Source organism: Syzygium oleosum, unplaced genomic scaffold, assembly GCF_021117445.2.
Source record: "Syzygium oleosum isolate NSW1041296 unplaced genomic scaffold, Sole_v2.1 Sole_v2.03, whole genome shotgun sequence".
Lineage (NCBI taxonomy): Eukaryota > Viridiplantae > Streptophyta > Magnoliopsida > Myrtales > Myrtaceae > Syzygium > Syzygium oleosum.
Window position 1 is genome coordinate 7,413,539 of NW_026607487.1, and position 21,122 is coordinate 7,434,660.

The 21,122-nt window shown below is 40.4% G+C and overlaps 2 protein-coding genes across 2 annotated transcripts; one reads left to right on the forward strand and one right to left on the reverse strand.

Moving 5' to 3' along the window:
* The first annotated feature begins 9,264 nt into the window (after positions 1-9,264).
* LOC115687456 (vacuolar protein sorting-associated protein 41 homolog) lies at positions 9,265-18,002 on the forward strand. The gene is made up of 19 exons (XM_030613038.2): positions 9,265-9,627; positions 10,707-10,976; positions 11,056-11,235; positions 11,408-11,668; positions 12,029-12,161; positions 12,242-12,332; positions 12,648-12,750; positions 13,281-13,384; positions 13,460-13,553; positions 14,346-14,501; positions 14,581-14,643; positions 14,764-14,829; positions 15,061-15,261; positions 15,763-15,840; positions 15,918-16,037; positions 16,162-16,242; positions 16,345-16,430; positions 16,595-16,676; positions 16,766-18,002. Exons 1-19 carry the CDS (start codon positions 9,352-9,354, stop codon positions 17,207-17,209), a joined length of 2,889 nt encoding a protein of 962 aa, XP_030468898.2. The 5' UTR covers positions 9,265-9,351; the 3' UTR covers positions 17,210-18,002.
* An 850-nt stretch (positions 18,003-18,852) lies between these two features.
* LOC115687460 (disease resistance protein L6-like) lies at positions 18,853-21,122 on the reverse strand. The gene is made up of 3 exons (XM_030613044.2): positions 20,474-21,122; positions 19,943-20,121; positions 18,853-19,328 (listed from the first exon to the last, which is right to left on the reverse strand). Exons 1-3 carry the CDS (start codon positions 20,995-20,997, stop codon positions 18,853-18,855), a joined length of 1,179 nt encoding a protein of 392 aa, XP_030468904.2. The 5' UTR covers positions 20,998-21,122.

Genomic DNA, 21,122 nt, shown 5'->3' on the forward strand with positions numbered 1-21,122 from the left:
GTATATTGAGATGCTAAACGCTTGAATGCAATTGCACAAAACTATCCGTACATGTGTCATAGGTTGATACTTTAGATTGCTAATCGTGCGACACTTAGACCTTGAATCGACTTGTGTTATTTAATTCTTAGATGATCCAAATGAGCGGGCACTCTATTTATACATAAGTGCAGTTCTTTACAATGTTGATTTCCTTTCTATCTAACGGTAAGATCCAATCCCCTTCCCTTTTATCAAAACGGGCGACATTTAGACGTTGAGCTACACCTTGAATCGCATTGTATTGCTCAATTCTTTGATAATCCGAATGAGGGGAGGGAACCATATTTATATTATGAATCCATTTCTTTACAATCATTAATTTTCCTTCGATCTAACGGTGAAGATCCAAACTCCTTACCTACCACTTACCCGTTGTTTACAAGTTGAAAAAACGCTAGATACAAAGATACTCTAGATTACCAAATCAATGCTTGGCCTATCTCTTCACTCGGACAAGCCCAATAACCTTTTGCAACACGCGAAACACGTTCTCGCTTCAAACTTGAAAGGGATTTATGTTGAAGTATCGGTAATGGCAGAGGATGCCGATTTATCTTCGCCGTTGCCGGCATTCACTCATATGGATCTCACTTTTTCTCAACATCTTCGTGATTCAATTCGAACATGACTCGACACCCTTATCTAACGTCTCTCCGACAATGGCAAAACAACGGAGGTGTCGATCTTTCTTCACTTCCGTCAAAACAAAACTGCCGATCCAAGCAGGGTTGGTCGGATCAAGGGCGAGTCACAACATGAGAAGACAGCATTTTTCCCTTAGCTTTGGCTCCACGTTGGATGCTCCTTGCGATAAAGACGAGTGACTATTTTTCTCGCCCGCAAGCTGGCAGAAGGGAACAAAGATTGACGAGCGTGCACGTTAAACTAGTTTCCAAGACTCTAATTGAGATTGACCGTCTTTAGCTCATCATAAAAATTAATGTGATTTTGACTCCAAATGCTTCAAATAAACGGGCGGCCCAATTATTCATTGATCTTCTCTATGAAAGAGGTAAACAAATAATTTCGGTAGAAACAATTTCGAGAAGGCGTTTGATAAATGTCCAAAATTTCTATTCCTAGAGTAGAAAAGAACATAAATGCGTTTAGACTACACAAAATTTACGTTCCCAAATAATATTTTAATAATATTTTGAATTGTTTAAATTTTTTTCTTTTTACTTTCTTCTTTGGCCATGGCCGCGACGGCGTCACGGACCTCGCCGGTCGCCGGCGGAGGCGAGGGTCGCCCTCGCCGGCGAGGGCGAGGGCCGGACCCTCGCCGCCTGGGCGAGGCCGACCTCGCCGTCGCGACCGACGGCGAGGCTCGGCCTCGCTCGATCCGGGCGAGGCCGCTCGCCCAGGCGAGGGTCCGCCTCGCCCTCGCCGGCGAGCGGCGCCCTCGCCGGCGGCGGCGGCCGGCGAGGCCGTGACGCCTCGCTGGCCGGGGCCGCGCCGCCGTCACGGCGGCCGGCTCGATAAGAACAACACCACAAAATAAGAAAAAAAAAAGAAAAAGAAGAAAAAACCGATTCTCAAAATTGTCAGAAACAAGAAGCAACTTTTTTACTTTGTTTCTCTTCCAAAACCGTTCTCGGCACAAATTTTTGCAAAAATGTGCCAAGGAACAAAAAGTTTACCAACGCATTTACGTTCCCAAACTATTTCTGGGAACAAAAGAACAGAAATTTTCACTATTTGGCACGTTACTAAACGGGCCCTAATTGAGATTGACCGTCTTTAGCTCATAATAAAAATTAATGTGATTTTGACTCCAAATGCTTCAAATAAACGGGCGGCCCAATTATTCATTGATCTTCTCTATGAAAGAGGTATTTGGATAATGGATAATTAGACATGATCAATAGGCGAAATAAAGAAAGCTTAATATCGAGGTTAAAAGTCTATGCTCGGACTTGCTCATAATTTCAAAAATACTAAATTTGCCATATACAATTGATCGGGCTTGTGCGGTTTAGGACGTTAGCATGGAACCACCCACTTTGCCCTTCGGGCCAACCGAGTGTAAGTGGGCACGGGTGGCTACTACCTCCTTATCGTCTTTGTTCAATGATATTCTTGAACTATTTATAAATATTCAATCTAATCCTTATATTTCAATTTGTTCAATCTAGTCTCTCAAGGGAAAATTGTCCAAAAAGTCCTAAACCTATTGCACTTTTGTCAATTTAGTCATAAACATTTTCACTTCTTGTCAATTGAGTTCATCCGGCCAATTTTGGCCGCCGTCATTGACATGGCAATTTTTAAATTTTTTTTTCGAATTTTTAAATTTTTTTCTTTTTTTTTCTAACTTCTTCCCTCTGGCTGGTCCAACGACCAAAAAAAAGAAAAAAAATATTCTCAATAAAAATATCTTTTATTAAAATATTTTAATAAAAAAATATTTATAAAAAAAAACTTTTTACCGGCCTTGGCCAAAAAAAATAAAACAATATTTTTAATAAAAAAATATTTTATCGGCCATGGCGGCGACCTTGCCATGGCAAAAAAAAGAAAAAAATATTTTCAATAAAAATATCTTTTATTAAAAAATTTTAATAAAAAATATTATCAATAAAAAATATTTATAAAAAAATATTTTCGGCCTTGGCCAAAAAAAAGAAAAAATATTTTTAATAAAAAAATTAATAATAATTTTTTAACGGCCATAAAAATAATAAAAAATTTATTTTTAATAAAAGTATTATTAATAAAGAAAATTTTTACCGGCCATGGCCAAAAAAATAAAAAATTATTTTTAATAAAAGTATTATTAATAAAAAAATATTTTACCGGCCATGGCCAAGGAGGAGAAGAAAAAAGAAAAAAGAGAAATATTAAAATATTTAAAATATTATTAATAAAAAGAAATTTTTAGCCGGCGTCCACATCAACTCCGGGCGGCCAAAATTGGCCGAATGGACTCAATTGGCAAAAAGTGAAAAGATTTAGTACTCAATTGACAAACTTGAAAGGTTTAAGACTAAATTGGCAAAAGTGCAATAGGTTTAGGACTTTTTGGACAATTTTCCCAATCTCTCAACTATACATAGCAAAGTCAAATAAGTCATTTGATACTATTCACTAGTTTCATATTTACACTATTGCTCGAATTTTTGAATATCTTTTCATTTCCATCTATTTCCTTAAAACAACAAAAAAATGGGGATAAGGGCACTAAGAATGCCTTAACTTTTGTATGGCGCTTACTCGAGGGCCATAACTTTTTTTTGGCTCACTTAAGTGCCAAAAATTTGAAAAAGTGATCAATTGAGTGCCAAATGCCATTTGTCAGCCGGAAAATCTGACATGGCTTCGCCGGAGGTGACGTGGACAATATTTTAATATTTTTTGAATGTTTGAATTTTTTTAATTAATTTTTTATTTTTGCAAAAAAAAATTTTAGTGCCGGCGAGGGTCGCCGGTGACCCTCATCGGCTGTGAAGGCCTCGCCCAGATTGGGCAAGGGCCATCATGCCCTTGGCCGCGAAGTCCCTGGGCGACGTCGTCGCGGCCTCGCCGGCCGCGGGCGAGGCAGCCTTGCCAAATATGGCAAAAGCCTTCACCGCCGCGGGCGAGGCAGCCTCGCCAGATCTGGTGAGGCCTTTGCCACCTCGCCCGCGCCGGCGAGGTCACGATGGCCTCGCCAAGGGCTTTCGCGACCGCGGGCAAGGCGGCCTCGCCAGATCTGGCGAGAGCCTTCGCAGCCGCGGGCAAGGCGGCCTCGTCGGATCTGGCGAGAGCCTCGTCGCCGCACCCACGGCCGATGAGGCCGCGATGGCCTCGACAAGGGCGTTCGCGTTCGCGGCCGCGGGCGAGGCAACCTCGCTGGATTTGACAAGAGCCTTCGCGGTTGCGGCGGGGCGGCCACCGCAACCCTCGCCAACCTTGAAAAAAAAAAATTTAAAAAAATCAATAAAATAAAATAAAATAACATTAAAAAAATCCACGTCGGATGAAAAATTAGTTAAAAAGTCCATGTTAGCTCATTTGCCGGAAATGGCACTCAAGTGATCTATTTTCACCATAAGTGGCACTCAAATGATCTATTCTACTTCGATGTGACACTCAAGTGAGCCAAAAAAAAGTTATGGCACTCAAGTGAGCACCGTACAAAAGTTATGGCACTCCTAGTGTCATTATCCCCAAAAATATGCCATCTTTTTACTACCTCATTACCTTTTTCTTCCTTTATAAACAATAAGATGGTTACATTTAAGCAAATTTTTACTTATGATCTATAATAGTACAAGTAAAACCTCGTTTGGAGTTATATCGGATTGATATTCTTTTTATTTCAAAAATAAAAGTTTTTATTTAAAAAAGATATTAATTTATCTATAAATATTTGTACTTGTATTAATCTAATTCTTTTCCTAAATTTTCGATGGATAAAATTCAAACTTTTGTGTTTCTTATTTTCTAAATTAAATTTAGTTAAATTTGTAAATTAGGAAATTAAAATAACAAGAATATCAATCCAATACAAACTCTATGGTGTTCTACTTTTGCTATGATAGAGATTATGTTAAAATATACCTAAATAGAACTATTGTTATAATTATGAAAACCAAAAAGGTAAGAAGGTAATGAAAAGGATAGCATGTATTTTTTATGTTGTGGGAAATAAATGGAAATGAAAAGATATTCTAAAATCAAGGTCACAGTGTAAATATGAAAAAAAATGAATAGTACCGAATGACTTATTTGACTTTACTATGGATAGTTAATAAATTAGATTGAACAAATTGAAAGTTTAAGGATTAGATTGAATAGTTATGAAAATTTTGAGGATTATATCGAGCGAATTGAAAGTCCAGGATAATATTGCACATTATGCCATAGTTTAGGAACTATTAGAGCCGCTTTCCGTTACATATGTTTTTAATCATTTTTCAGTTTTTACCTTTCTTATAAACATTTTGTATAAGTGAATTGAATTTTCCAAAGGTAAGGATTATTTAAGTATTTTGAACATTTCAACTTTTAGGGCCTGTTTGGCAACTTGCCAAATAGTGATTTATTCTGTTCTTTTGTTCCTAAAATCAGTTTGGGAACAAAAATTCGTTTGTTAAATTTTTTGTGCCCAGGCACAACCTAGAATCAGTTTTGGAACAGAATCAAAAATAAAAAAAAAAGTAGCTTATTGATTCTAGGACAATTTTTTCAAAACTGATTCTTCTTAGTTTTTTTCTTTTTTTTTGTTGTTGTTGTTCTTCGACCTCGCCACCCGCCGGCCACAGGCCAGGGTCGGCGAGGGTGTCTCAGTCCTCACCGGTGGCCAGCGAGGGTCCCCCTCGCCACTTGGGCGAGGGCGGCTCGCGGCCTCTCCCAGCCAAGGCGAGGCTGACCTTGCCATCGCCACCCAAGTCCGTCGCCACCCAGGCAACGGACCTGGGTGGCGACGAGGGTCGCGACGCCCTCGCCGGCCCTGGCCTGTGGCCGGTCGCCGGTGCCGGCGGCCCGCCATGGCCAAGAAAGGAAGGGGAAAGAAAGAAAAAAAAAGAAATAAAAGAAATAAATATTATTAAAATATTATTAATAAAAAGAAATTTGTGTAGTTACCAAACGCATTTCTGTTCTTTTTCTATTCTAAGAAAAAAAAATTTGGATAGTTATCAAACGCCTTCAAAAGAAATTATTTTAACAGAAAAAAGAATCATTTGCGGAACGATTCAGAATGATTACATGCACGCCTTTACTTTTGAAAAATTATTTATCAAGACTGCTATACTTTAAGATAAAAGATGAAAAAACATATATTGTTCCCATATATGGGCACCTCGCTTCCTCCTTTCACTTAACAAAATAGACGAGGGGAAGTAGCCAACTCAAAGAACATTCAGTTTGATTGTCATTTAAATGAAAGGGCAAGCGCAATAGATGATAACCAGCGATTAATCAATCAATTATAATGTACTAAAAACATTTTCATGTTAAAATCTCCGGAAGTTGCTTAAGTGATGAGTATGTCCGTCTTCCTTTCTTTCAAGACCTGTGTTCAAATCACCACTCTTCTGCATTCTCTTTCGGCCACCTTCGAGAGTATGGACCCGTGTGATTTCGGTAATTACCCGATGCATGTGGAACGAGAGGACTTGGCACACTCGGTGACCACCTAATGAGGAGCAGTCGAGCGCTCAAAGAATCTCTGGCGCTCCATCTACAAATAGAAGAAAGAGAAATTACATGCAATTACTCTAGTACCATCTAAATGATGTGTCCTTGCGGACCCGAGCATCATGACGATGGAACATGAACTCCATTCACATAATTACCACAGCGTGCAAACTATTGCTTGATGTCGATGGAATGTGGTGTCGAGTCCAGTCACGGATGGTCCTCTCGACTACTTTTCCCCGACATCGCGCTACCGTCGCTACTGTCAAAGGATGTAGGGAAGGCTTCACAGCACACACACCCACGCTAAATTTTCAAAACAAAAAAAAGGAAAACAACATAAATAGTTCTTAGACTTTGATTCAATGTGTAACATCATTCTCAATTTAATTTATTCAACATTATCCATGAACTTTGATCCAATATTCAATGTGGGCCGTAAACTTTTAAATAGTTTCATATAATTTATTGACTACATGAAACAATTACTAATAGTTCATATGACATATTAAACAAATTAAAACTCTAGGAACGATATCACACATTGGGCCAAAGATCAGGGATCACACTGCATAAATTAAAAGTTCGGAGACGACATTATATATTGGATCAAAGTTCAAAAATCCTATTCACAACTAGCCACAATAAGAAAAATAGGCCAGTAATTTCATTGGATTTCAAGCCCACAAGAACACAATAACCACAACAAAAAGGGATACGCAAATAGTTTCTGAACTATATGAAAATATAGTTCTCGAATTACATCGAACAAATTAAAAATTTAGAGATCAAATTATACATTAAGTTAAAGTTCAGAGATTATTTGTATCATTTTTCCACGTAAAAACTAAGGCAACGTATGTCCCGTCACCATCGGAAGCAGCGAGCTGAAATTTTTTAAGGTGACGTCCCGTCCATGGTAGCATGCACCCCAATAGGCTTTTTCCTAGCAACAATACCCCATCATAGTCAAGATGCCACGTCTGGTCTCTCCCAAAGATGAACTTTCAATATCAAATGCGACCGTGCAATAAACTTAGCTTCCTTCTTTATAGGATATATTCACTAGAAGTCTTAAAACTTATTATAAAAATACAATTGAGTCCTAAAACTTACAAAAAGTGCAATTGAGTCCTAAAACTTGTCAAATTAGTTCAATCAAGTCCTAAAGTCAACATCGTTAATTTGTTTAACGGAAAATACTGGCGTGAAATTTTAAAATGAAATTCTCTCTCCTACATGGCATTTTCATATATTTTTTATTCAAATCTTATTTAAATTAAATTAAAAGGCTAAAAATTTAAAAAAAAAACAAAACAAAACTGGAAAAAAGAAGAAGAGAGAAGTAGCTTCGCCAGAGGGGGCCCGGCGGAGGGGCCAGCTGAGGTCGCCGGCCCTCAACGGCCCCCGCCAGCCCCAAGCGAGGGCCAGCCACCCTCACTAGGCCCGGCGAGGGCACCCAGATCTAGGCAATGTCAGCCCTCGCCTAGGGCCGGCAACCATCGTTTGGGGCCGGCAACCATCGCCCGCCCAGATCTAGGTTGAGGGCACCCAAATCTGGGCAATGCTTGGCCTTTGCCTGAGGCCGGCGAGCCTTGCTAGCCCTGGGCGAGGGCTGGCAACCCTCATAAGGCCCGAGCGAGGGCCGATGTTGCCTAGATCAGGGCACCCTTGCTTGGGGCAGGCGAGGAAGATAATTTAAAAAGTCAATGGGAAAATAATTTAAAAAGCCAGCCCGAGCCCAACTCTAGAAAATCTATTTGCGTTACTTCTGGCCCCATTGGAATAAAAAAAGCCCGCACAGGCTCGGCCCGACACTACCCTGACCTGATAAAACCCATACATGAAAACACTACCCCAAGCAAACTAAGACTTGACCCCAAAATACCCGAAATTTAAGGGTAGGGTTGGGCTGAGTCAAGCCGGTGCGGGCTTTTTTGACACCCCTAAAGACCGGCCATAATAAGAAAAATAGGCCAGTGATTTCATTGGATTTCAAGCCCACAGGAACACAATCACCACCATAAAAAGGGATACTGACATAAATAGTTTCTTGAACTATAACGACTACATTGAATATATACCAAAAGTTCAAGAATCACATTGAACAAATTAAAAATTCGAGGATCACATTGAACATTAAGCTAAAAGTTCACGTAGTTTAGGAACTACATTGAATACGTATCAAAAGTTCACATATCACATTGAACAAATTAAAAGTTCGGAAATCACATTAAATATTAGGCTAAAGTTCAAGAATTATATTGAACAAATTAAAAGTTTAGGGATCAAATTGCACATTGAATCAAAGTTCAAGATGGTTTGTATCATCCCCAAAAAAAAATCAAGGCAACATATGTCCCGTCACCATCGGAAGCCAAGAGCTGAAATTTTGTAAGGTGACGTCCCGTCCAAGGGAGCATGCACCCAACAGGCTTTTTTCTAGCAACAATACCCCATCATAGTCAAAATGCCACGGTTCGTCTCTACTAAAGATGAACTTTCATTATCAAATGCGACCGTGCAATAATATTAGCTCCCTTCTTTATTTCAAGGGTCGCAAATAGAATTAGATCAACTCAATCAAAAACGTCATGATAAAGCGTATTAAAACCGGCCTTTGAACAAGATAAATCAGATATCCGTTTTTGGAAGATTGCCAATAGCTTGACCCGCCACCGCACCTCCGATCTCATCGGACCTCGACATGCCCTCTCTGGCTCCCCAACTCGGGCTCTCTTTTTCCATTTTTCTTCTCGGTCACAAATTGCCCGAAAAATTACCACATAAAAACATTTTTATTACAAGATCATCGACACGCGCACTTGAACATAGATCGATTGTCCGAATCATCATCTAGCCTTCTTCCAACCAAGGCCAGGCGCAAAAAAGGAAGGAAAGAGACGACGGGGAAAGTAGAGCCAATGAGCAGCGGCCAGGTGGCACCCAGAACACGTCATCTCGTCGCGCTCTCTTTGTTGGCTAGCAAATAAATTAATTCGAAGCAACCGTTAATCGGATTTCCCCCCGTGGAATTCCCCAAAATAGCCCTCCCGGGACATATCATCCCCTTCCTCCTCTAGAGGCCGCGAAGGCCCAGCTCCCAAACGCAGCAGATCTCTCTCTCCCTCTCTCTCTCTCTTCCTCTCATCATTCTCTCACCGGGCTCCGTGACCGGCGATCGCTATGCAAATGGCGCCGATACCGGCGGAGAACGGCGTCGAAGGCGACGACGAGCGGGAAGACGAGGAGGCAGATGAGGACGAGGAGGAGGAGGAAGACGAGGAAGAGGAGGAGGAGGAAGAGGAGGAGGAGCCGAGGCTCAAGTACCAGAGGATGGGAGGCAGCATCCCCTCGCTCCTCGCCAACGACGCGGCGTCGTGCGTCGCCGTCGCCGAGCGCATGATCGCCCTCGGCACCCACGGCGGCACCGTCCACATCCTCGATTTCCTGGGAAATCAGGTATAATCTGCGGGAATTTAGCGCGCGACGCTGCCGTTCGATTTTACGCTTTCTAGGAGCTGTCGGATTCGCGGAGCTCGAACGCTTTGCTTGTTACTTGATCGTTTTGGATCTAAATTTTCGTTTCTTTTTTTTCGCGGTGATCGAGCTGATTATTGTGGAAAGTGTCTGGTGAAGATCGGGTTGCGGAAATCCTTTCTGTTAGCTCATGGAGTGAAGAAGCTATTAGTGTTCCAATTTACTTGTCGATCAATTTGTACTGGACTGCCGTTCATTCAATGCTCAATTCGCCCGATCAGTTTCCACCATAGCTATGCTAGTTTTAGCTTCCTTTTCAAGAACTACGTCCTGTGCAACTTATTCCCCAAATCTGCGCTTAACTTTGTGGATATAAAGTTCGCTTTCTAATAGTCGATGGGCAGTTTTTCTAGCACAAATTGTTTGAGCCAACTCACCGTCTTCGACCTATATTAAGACTTACCTCATAGGCGAAGCTGTTTTTTCAGTGTCATACATGCGTCAGCAAAGCACAGTTTAGGTGGTAGTCCTGTGAGATTTGCTACAGGACACTTCCTGGTTATCAAGGAAAAGAGCCTTTGTATCAGTCCAAGTTTCTATTCGCTGGAGTGTAATTTAGTATCTAGCATTCATGAACTCATAAAATAGATAACTATTTTGGGAGTGTCACATTATTGAATTAGTACCAATGCAGCCCTCTATCAGAGTGGAACTGGCTTTCTGAAACTACTTATGATGTATATGACATGTTGCTTACATCAATTATGCATTTCATCAGCTGTTAACTTTCTTGTTTCCCTTTTTCAGAATTTCTGATTTTGAACTTGATATGAGGACATAAGTTTTCCATGGGCCACATATGAGGTGCTAAGATGTCATCATTTCAAATACGTGGCCTTCTTATCAGTTTTTGAATGGAGAGAAATGTATAATAATAACTTGAGGGTCCTTTTTCTTGTTATCAAATCATGATCTCTACCCTGGGTGCTGTAATTTCTCTTATCTTTATTTTGTGAAGTATTTTTAGATTGTCTGTCTGTCTTAGTCTCATTATTATGCAGGTTAAGGAATTCGCTGCCCATACAGCCGCTGTCAATGACCTTAGTTTTGACACAGAAGGTGAATATATAGGAAGCTGTTCAGATGATGGATCTGTTGTGATAAATGGCCTCTTCACTGATGAGAGAATGAAGTTTGATTATCACCGTCCAATGAAGGCTATTGCTTTAGACCCTGATTATGCGAAAAAAGCATCCAGAAGATTTGTAGCTGGTGGTTTGGCTGGTCATTTATATTTTAACATGAAGAAATGGTTAGGCTACAAGGACCAGGTCTATAAAACACTGATCTACAGATTTTTAAAGATACTGCTATATTGTTTGATCCTGCTGACTGGAAGTAGCTTTTTAGGTTTTGCACTCTGGTGAAGGTCCAATTCATGCAGTGAAGTGGAGAACAAGCTTAATTGCTTGGGCCAATGATGCTGGCGTCAAAGTTTATGACTCAGCCAATGATCAGCGTATAACATTTATTGAGAGGCCTAGAGGAAGCCCGCGTCCTGAGCTTTTGCTCCCTCATTTGGTTTGGCAGGTGAGTTTAAATATGTAAATGGTTGCTCTAGAATTGTGCAAGTGTTAGATAGGTGTTGCTGCTAGTGTTGCTGAAGAGTTGCAGCAACCCTCTTTTTGCTATAACTGTCCTTAGATGGTTTGTGTTCGGTAACAATTTATTTCACGGTCTGCCACCTATTGATGATAATCAGGACGATTCACTGTTAGTCATTGGCTGGGGAACATCTGTGAAAATTGCATCCATCAGAACTAATCTGCATAAAGTTGCCAATGGTACCTATAACCATATTCCAGCCTCCACTACGAACCAGGTGGATATCGTGGCATCATTTCAAACAAGCTATTACATATCAGGGATTGCTCCCTTTGGTGACTCTTTGGTTGTTCTAGCTTATATCCCGGGGGAAGAAGATGGGGAGAAGGACTTTAGCAGCAATGTACCTTCCCGTCAGGTACTAACTCTCAAGTCCACCCACTGTTGTCAGCATTTTTGTTTTGCAGAATTCAAAGTTCAAACAACATCTCTCCTTTTTTTCCATCATGTTTGGTATGCTAGTAATGAGGAACTTCATGTATGATTAAATGTCTTAACTCGGATCCCATAATTTAAGAAAATTTTGGCAAAAACTAGCATCCCTACATAATATGTGCACCCTCTTCGGCTTTTTGGTGTATGGAGCAACTTGTTGGAGGTCTATTATGCCCTAGCATATTAGATTTCTTTCAATTATGACGGTCAACAAGAAAATAAAAGTATCTAAATCAAAAACCATCTGAACAGTACTTCTGTGAGTCATTTCTATGAAAAACAGGGAAATGCGCAGAGACCAGAAGTGCGTGTAGTAACTTGGAACAATGATGAACTGGCTACAGATGCCCTACCTGTACATGGTTTTGAGCATTACAAGGCCAAGGACTACTCCCTTGCTCACGCTCCTTTCTCAGGTTATTAAACTTGTGGCTAAAATGCTGTAGAAAAAATTGATTATGCTTAAACACTTGAATGCTGTTATATTTGAAAGCAGGTAGCAGCTATGCTGGGGGTCAGTGGGCTGCTGGAGATGAGCCATTGTATTATATTGTGTCTCCCAAAGATGTGGTTATAGCAAAGCCTAGGTCAGTCTTATTAATCTTTCTTGTAGTTTCTACTAGGTACTACCCTTAATTTTTTATTTTGTTTCAGCTGTAAATAAGGTGAATATGTGAGGTCATTTTCCTTCTTTTGGTTTCTGGTAATGCTTGGTGGGTGGAGTGGGGCAGGCTTATGTGGTACTGGATGCATTAATTCTTGGTTGATTTTTTGGCTGATCCTTTAACTTACTTGGGAGCTATGCTTTACTCTAGCGCGTTGTCCAGCAACACTAATGTTTTTCTATTTGAATTTCCAATGCATGCTCAAAGTTAATAAACCTTGGAATGTGTGATTGCTAGGGATGCCGAAGATCATATCTCATGGCTTCTGCAGCATGGCTGGCATGAAAAAGCTTTAGCAGCAGTGGAAGCTGGTCAAGGACGCAGTGAACTTCTTGATGAGGTGCTTCTATATCATTTTTACTACTTTTTTATATGAGGGAGAGTTTGCTAGTCTAGCGACTCTCTTTTTTCTTCTCTGTGTTTATTTTTCTCCATTTGCGTGTGCACAAGAATATTGTACATATTTGTTTCTAGCAGAGATAGAGCACTTAAAAAACATGAAGTTGATTGAGTGAATTTTTCATGGCTCGTCATTTGTTGAGTCTCACCTCCTTTGCTCAAGATTGTCTCTACTTCTTCCAAGTTCAAATCTTTGAGGTGCTGGGCTTTGACATTGTTTTAGACATATTTTTTGGTTCGTGGCATCTAGATCTCATGCTTAATGGTCATGATGAGATGGTAGATGAGCATTCAGCTCTACATGATCAATTACCTGTGAAGTTAGTATATGCGTAGTCGTTAGTCTTTGATGTTTTCTTTTTTACATATTCCTTTTGTCATCTTGCTCAAGTTTTGAAGATATAGTGTCTATGGAAGGGTACTTAGCTGCTGCTTACTCATGCTTTCTTGACTGTTTTTCAATATGCGCAGGTAGGATCCAGGTACCTTGATCATTTGATTGTGGAAAGGAAATATGCTGAAGCTGCTTCTTTGTGTCCAAAATTGCTGCGTGGATCCGCTTCAGCATGGGAGAGGTAAGTGACGCTGTCTACAAGTTGTTTATGGATAATTCATTGTTGACGATAGTTGATAGGTGTCTGTTTGCGCAGATGGGTTTTCCATTTTGCACATCTACGCCAGCTTCCTGTTTTGGTTCCATATATACCAACAGAAAATCCAAGGTTGCGTGATACGGCATATGAGGTTTGTTGGCTAATTATCATAAAAAAAGGGTTATTTGTTTGGTAAACTTGTTTTCAGTCAGTTGAGGTTTATCAGTTTGCATATTCAATTATATTGCTAAATATCCCCGTGGATTGTCTCCAGTTGCTAGTAATCACCTTTACATTATATCACACCAGCCAGTCCTTTTATTTTTATTACTATTTATATGGATGATTTACCAAGAGAATCTTGGATTCTAGTAGAAGTCTAGTGTACTGGAAGTGCAGACATGGTTCCTGGGTCTAGTGTGAAACAGGCTCCTACATTCCTGAATAAATCACTGATGACATTGCCCACATTCAATCATTCCAAAAATCTTTTGTGGTTTTATTAGATAACGAACTTCTAGTTCTTATATGACATGTCAATTACAACAAAAGATCTGAATAGATACTGTTCATTTGGTCCCCATTATATATTCCGATGAAACTGTATCTACATTTTGGACTGTTCTAAGCATTTTACAGCAGTTCTTGAACAGTTAGGTTTCACTTCCATCATCCCATGTTTCTGTATGATTTCCATGAAAAAAAAAAAAGGAAGTGCATAACTCCCAGAGACATGCTACAAACGTTTTAGTCAGGGAACATTTACGGTTATCGTACTATACCTAGACAAAAATGATCCAACTAATTCCCAAAAAATACAAATTTGTATCAAATTTGAGGTTAAGAGGAAAGAAAATAGGGGGAGCAAAGTATTTCTTAGTTTACTTAGTTTCATCATAATATTGGTGAATAAGACGCTTGTATGGTTTGTCTTGAGATACAGGTTGCCCTGGTGGCTTTGGCAACAAATCCGTCTTTCCACCATGAGCTATTATCAACTGTCAAATCTTGGCCACAAGCAATATATTCATCATCGCCTGTTATCTCAGCCATTGAACCACAGCTCAACACTTCATCCATGACTGATGCTCTCAAGGAGGTAGCTATATGAGGTTAGCTGTTAATCTAATTTGAGAATTTATGCTTGTAGCTTTTTAACTGTTCCCTTTGTGCATCAGGCTCTGGCAGAGTTGTATGTAATTGATTGCCAATATGAGAAAGCTTTTTCACTCTATGCCGATGTAAGTGCCAGCGAGAGTCGAGTGTATTCCTGGACTACACACAATGGCCAAGGAATATGCTGCTTGTGACTTCAATTGAAACTGCTCTATGGAACTGATGCCTTTTTAATTACTTTTCAGCTTATGAAGCCAGAGGTGTTTGATTTCATTGAAAAATATAACTTACATGAAGCCATTCGTGAAAAGGTATGGCAATGCTAGGCAATATTTAGGTCTTATAAAGGCTTCTGGATGTAAACTCTAATATTATGTGAGTCGATTGGGAGTCTGGATGACTTTTGTTGTATATGACTCAAGGGAGGAAAATGCTAAAATTTCTGGGTTTGCATTTCTAATTATATTCAAGGCTGTGACTTTTGAGTTTTCTGGTCTAGATACTTGCATGCTTAGTTCAACCCTCTCTTTCTCTCCATGCAGGTTGTCCAATTGATGACGCTAGATTGCAAACGTGCAGTTCCTTTGTTGATTCAAAACAGGGATTTGATAACACCATCCGAAGTGGTTTCTCAACTTTTGAATGCCAGCAATAAGAGTGATTCAAGACATTTTTTGCATCTATATCTGCATTCCTTATTTGAAGTGAATCCTCATGCTGGAAGAGAGTTTCACGATATGCAGGTATGAATAGACAAAGAAATTCCTTCTTTTCTTTATTTTGCTTTCTTTCAGACGCAATGCTGTCGCATGCTTTTGGAGTGAGGTATATATCTTCTGTATAATCTGAGCATATACTTCTTTACAACTCTTGGTTGGTGTCTTGCATGATATGATGTTCTTCCTCAATATTGTTTGCATGGATGATAACCATCCTGTCAAAGACTGTTGAACACAGCTCTCTGTATTCTTGACCAAGGCCACATATCCTCTTCACTTCAGGATTGCTAAATGTACTCAAAGATCTTGTCCTTTTTTCAGATTGTTTTACCTTTTTTTTTTGCAGGGTCTCTGTGGTAATTTAAACAAACGATTTGGATCAGGGTTGCACTGTTAATGTCATCTCGATTTTTTAAAGAAGTTTAGAGAAAGATTTATCACATTTATCATTATTCCTCTGACAATGTTTAGAATTCATTTTCTACTTTCATATATGATCAAGTGTTGTGCTTTTTTTTGTGATAGGTAGAGCTCTATGCTGACTTTGATCCGAAGATGCTGCTTCCTTTTCTTCGCAGTAGTCAGCACTATACACTTGAAAAGGTTTGGAGAGTTATTTCATGGTTGACCATAATGCTTTGAAGTTGTTCAACCTATTAAACTTTCAAGACCAATTCCAGGCTTATAACATTTGTGTTAAAAAAGAGCTTGTTAAGGAGCAAGTGTTTATACTGGGAAGGATGGGGAATTCAAAGCAAGCTCTTGCTGTCATCATCAACGATTTGGGAGACATAGAAGAGGTAAACTGCTTCTTTGTATGAAAAAAGTTTCTCTGGCCTAATTTTTTTGCTTAGTTCATTTGTTATTTGTATTTCTCAAGTAGTCTAAATCTTGGTGTTAATACAAGCAGTACATTGTGCACAGGCTGTAGAGTTTGTGAGCATGCAGCATGACGACGACCTATGGGAAGAATTAATTAAACAATGTCTTGACAAACCTGAAATGGTACCGTGACATCTCTTCAATGTTACTAAAAACCTTCTTGGGATTGCCGATAATCACATGGCAGTTATCTGAGCTTCCAAACATGTTTTCCGTGCTTGGCAGGTGGGCGTGTTGCTGGAGCACACTGTGGGGAATCTCGATCCACTATATATAGTCAATATGGTGCCAAATGGTTTGGAGATACCTCGGTAAGTACTGACCGAGAAAGTTTATTCTGGTTTTCCTTTCCTGTTGACATGATTCTCATGTTAAGTTGCTTGATTTTGCTTGTTACAGTTGCAAATCATTGTTTCCTTCATTATATCAAGATAATCCTCTTGAGTATTTTCCTTGTTCTTCAATTGATTGACAGGCTAAGGGATCGTCTTGTCAAAATCATCACTGATTACAGGACTGAAACATCTCTCAGACACGGGTGCAACGATATACTTAAGGTAAACCTTGGTTTACAATATGGAATCTCATTCATCAAAACCACTTTAAAAAATGCTTAATATTATTCTTCGTTTCTTAAAAACGGCAGGCGGATTGTGTCAACCTCTTGGTAAAGTACTACAAAGAAGCAAGACATGCTGTGTATTTGAGCAATGAAGAAGATGAGGCTCGAGCAAAGAAAAATGATAGTAAGGCTTACCAGGAGCCAGAAAAAGCGTCAGGCCTGAGAACTACAGGGGTAAAGTCCAAAACTAGGGGAGGCGCAAGATGTTGCATTTGTTTCGATCCCTTCTCCATACGAGATGTGTCTGTGGTCGTCTTCTTTTGCTGTCATTCGTACCACACGAGCTGTCTAATGGATTCCACATATACGTATAGTGGCAAGAAAGGGACTAAGGAAGGCTCTTCAGAGCCCACGTCGCATTATGATTACGAGTATGAGTACGATGACGGTGATGAGGAAGATGAGGATGATGACCAGAACGGTACCAACCGCATGCGGTGTATATTATGTACTACTGCTGCCAGTTGATTGTGTCCAGTGTGTGCTTGACCTTGCATGAGAGGGTGTGTTGTCTCAGTCTTTCATGCCTGTAATTTTTGGTGTGCCACAGCGGTTTATTGGTTTATTTATTCTGTGGGGGCCTTCTTGTTTTTCTTCTGGTCTCTACTGATGAAATGTATCATAGCAGTATTTTGCCGACTCTGCTTCTGGCATCATCACGATGCCTTGAGCCTATCTATCGAATGCGAGGACATAGGCGTGAGAGATTGAGAGGTTACTAAGAAGGTCGATGTGCAGAAGAAGCCGACTTTGGCATTATTGTGGTGGTGATGTCATGGATGGTGAACTGCTCTCGATTGATTCTCACGCCACCTAGGCTGCTTGCGCTGTTTGATCGGGGGCGACTTTTCTGAGAGGGGAACAGATGAAAAATCTCGAAGAAAAGTGAATGCAAGGTCGATCTTCGACAAGCACGGGTGCAGGAAGAAGCTGGGTGCGTAATGGTCATGTTTCGCCGGGTGTAAAGCTTTGTTATTATTGTGTCGAGGTGATCACTTACTCTTTGTAAATTATGCGGTTCAGCTTCAGCCGGAATGGCTATGGCTGCATACCGCGGTGCCGGTTGATTATTATTAATATTTATTTTTTTTGGGTGGGGCGAGTAGACAAGGCCACGAGAAAGAAAAGCTAGGACTTTGTGAGAGACATTTTGCCGAAGTTTTTATTTGGGTGTTGGTTACGCTCGTTAGGTGCTTCCTTGCTGAACTCCTTGATGGACTTTGTTAATTTCTGGGTATATAGGAGTTCATTTTTTGGGTGAGCATGTGTTTGCAGCTTTCCTTTTTGTGGTAAAGCATGTTTGAGTCATTCATTCATATATGTCGAGCATTGCTCAAATAATGCTTAGAAGCTAAGAGAGATTGACAACCTCCACGGGTAAGAGCATAACCCACTTTTGTAGCCACCAAAAGGAAACATCATGACTCGCTTTGGAAGAAAATGAATTGGGGATGGCCTTTCACGGGATTTTTCGTTCTTAATATCATTCAACTTCTAAATTTCTGAATTTGGATCTATTATGTATACATATAGTCAGAACTAAGATGATGTGAGGCTCAGTGTTCGCGGTATAAATAAAAGGTTCTCCCTCCAATAATTATTTGTGCTCTAAGTTTATATAATTCTTTTGGTTCCAACACGAAGAGAGAGGTTAAAAGAACCAAAGTAGAGAAACACATTAAGATGAAAAATTAGTTGCTTAAGAGGGCGTTCAACAAGGCTGATTTATATACCGAAATGAATAACATAATCATGGTGACCATGGTCCCGTGGCCGTATATAGGTAAGTAACTATAAGGACCTCATCTAAGAAAAAAACATACCATCACTTCTATCAAATGGTAGACGGAGAATCATCCTATGCAATGCAAGAACCATCAAATCAAAGCAGGAGTTCAATCGGCAGTTCATCCAACTGCACAGTTCTGTTTTCTGACACCTCACTTCCTGGCGAAGAAACCCGACTCTGCCACTGGGCACTGTCTTTATCTTGACTCTTGCGCCAGCCATTAAGACCTTTGCTGGTAGCACTAACAAAACCGTCATTCTATGGCGGGGTCTGTGAAAGAACGTGTCATCACGCGGTGGGCTCTGACTGAACCTACCAGCCCCTAAAAATCACTGAAAAGATCCGCTAACAAAATTGGGTCGAGTGTGTCGTAATGTGGCGGGCTCTCACTGAACATATTAACCCCCGGAAATTCCAAAAGATCCGCTAAATCAATTGATAGGATATCTTCCATCGCGTGATTGCCTTCAAGAAGAGGAAGTGTGCCACTAGATTGGAATTCGATGCTTGATATTGAGGCACAGGGTGGTTCTGAGGGGAGAACATTCTCATGTACTGTATAGTCCATTCGGCTTAAAAAATCGATCGTTTGGCTATGCATGGCATTTGGTAGATTGATTTCATGGGACGGTTTTGGCAATCTGATAGTAGTGATACCACTATCTCCCGGAGAAATGAGAACACCCGAGGGGTCTGCAGGTTGGGGCCGATGTGCAACGAAACCAACATCGATGGCATTTCCAAAGCGGGTATTTTGCAACTGTACTGGCGATGCCAAAGCGGGTACACCATTAAGTCCTGGAGAAAGAACTAGAACATCAATGTGATTGGTAAACATAGGCTGATATAAGCGCGGATCTAGAAGCTTATAAAATTTTGGAATGAATGGTTGTGAGCCTTTACTATTCTGACGTCGGGGAAAGTGCTACTGATTTTTTTCCTTATCCTGCACATCTCTTTAATTTTTCCTGTCAACGGGCTTTGTTATTTTTAAGTGCTTCAATTGACAGGGCCCTTTACCTTCACAAATTGAACAGTTTATATCTCAATTTCAAACATATAAGTTTAACCAACCAACCTTCTGTTTTTTAGTATGATCTTCCAGTCACCATTTGATAAAAATGCCTATATAAACACGTTGCCCGTGTACTTATTACATCTATTCATATCTACCTAGTGATAGCAGAATCTTGTCAGAATTTAGCATCAGGAAACCTTTCTTTTAATTATGTTAATCCCTGCATCAACATAATCATAAATCTCTAGAGATCTGCATTGGCGATGTTTGATAACAACTGTTTTTGTAGATCAATAATTCTACCATGCTTCACAGATCCAAGAGGAAGCTACACTACAGCCTTCAAATTGATTTGAGATTAAATTAAAGGTAACACTAGCGAGAATGATCTTACCGATACCGCCCAATCCATGGATGACCATATAAGTAATCTCACTAGATCCTTCATTTAAAAAGTTCATGATGGCTTCCACATGACCAGCAATCCCAACTAAATGACTAGGCAGATTTCTCCTCCTTTTCTTCAGCTTGGTCAAAACCTCATCAACAATAGTGTTGATGATTTCACCATGGCTGGCATAAGGACACAAGCGTCTTAGCGTGAAACAAATAGCAGATAAACTTTCGAGTTCATAAATATTGTAGACACAGATCTAATCGGATTTCTGAATGGGTGAAGTGTTGCCAAATGGAAGATCACTTTCTTAAGTAAAAGGAAATCTCGACTTATGAAAGAATTTAGATCAACACTAAGTTTGGATGACTCGTTGGGGAAAGGAAGACAATAAATTACAAGGAAAAAAGAATTAAGTGTCCTTTAAAGGGAAATTATGGCAGCAAATTCTATTCCTTATTACCATCGCAATTATAATTGCCCGAAAAGCAAAAAGGAGAGATAAAGCAGATTCCGAACCCCCGCTCTTACCCTTTGTCCTTCAAGCCCCATCCCTTGATTCTTGCGACCTCGGTTAGAGCCTCCTTCCATTGCCGAACTTCATCCCGGCCAAACTTCTCCTCGTGCTTCTCCAGAGCGTCAAGGTACAATCGAGTTTTTAGCTTCACGTCATCAGGATCCACATCATAGAAAATGGGTAGGATCGCTTTGTCATTCGCTTTGCTCGAGCACTCTACCATGTGCGTGAGCTCGCGAAGACACCACACGCTGGATGCGTAGTTCCTAGACAAGATTGGCACGTATATTTTGGAGGATTGGATGGCAAGGAGAAGCTCACCTCCGATCTTTTCACCCTTTGGGATCTCTTCTTCGTCTCTAAAAACGCGAATCCCAGCTCCAACTAGGAAGTGATAGAGACAATCGGTAAAGTTGAGACGGGTGTCGGAGCCTCTAAAATTCAAGAACACCTCCAATTCGATCCCTGACAACGAATCGCCCCCGCCGACACAAGCGGACGTCGTTGCTGCACCTGTTGAGTCCCTCTTTCTCTTCATCCTCCTTCAGGGGCTCTAAATCCTCATCGAACTTGATCGGATGGGGATGTGGAGTCCTTCTTGCTGGATCCGATCTTGGGATTCCTCAAGAGGCAGGAAAAGTGCAATGCTCTTTCGCTTTATTT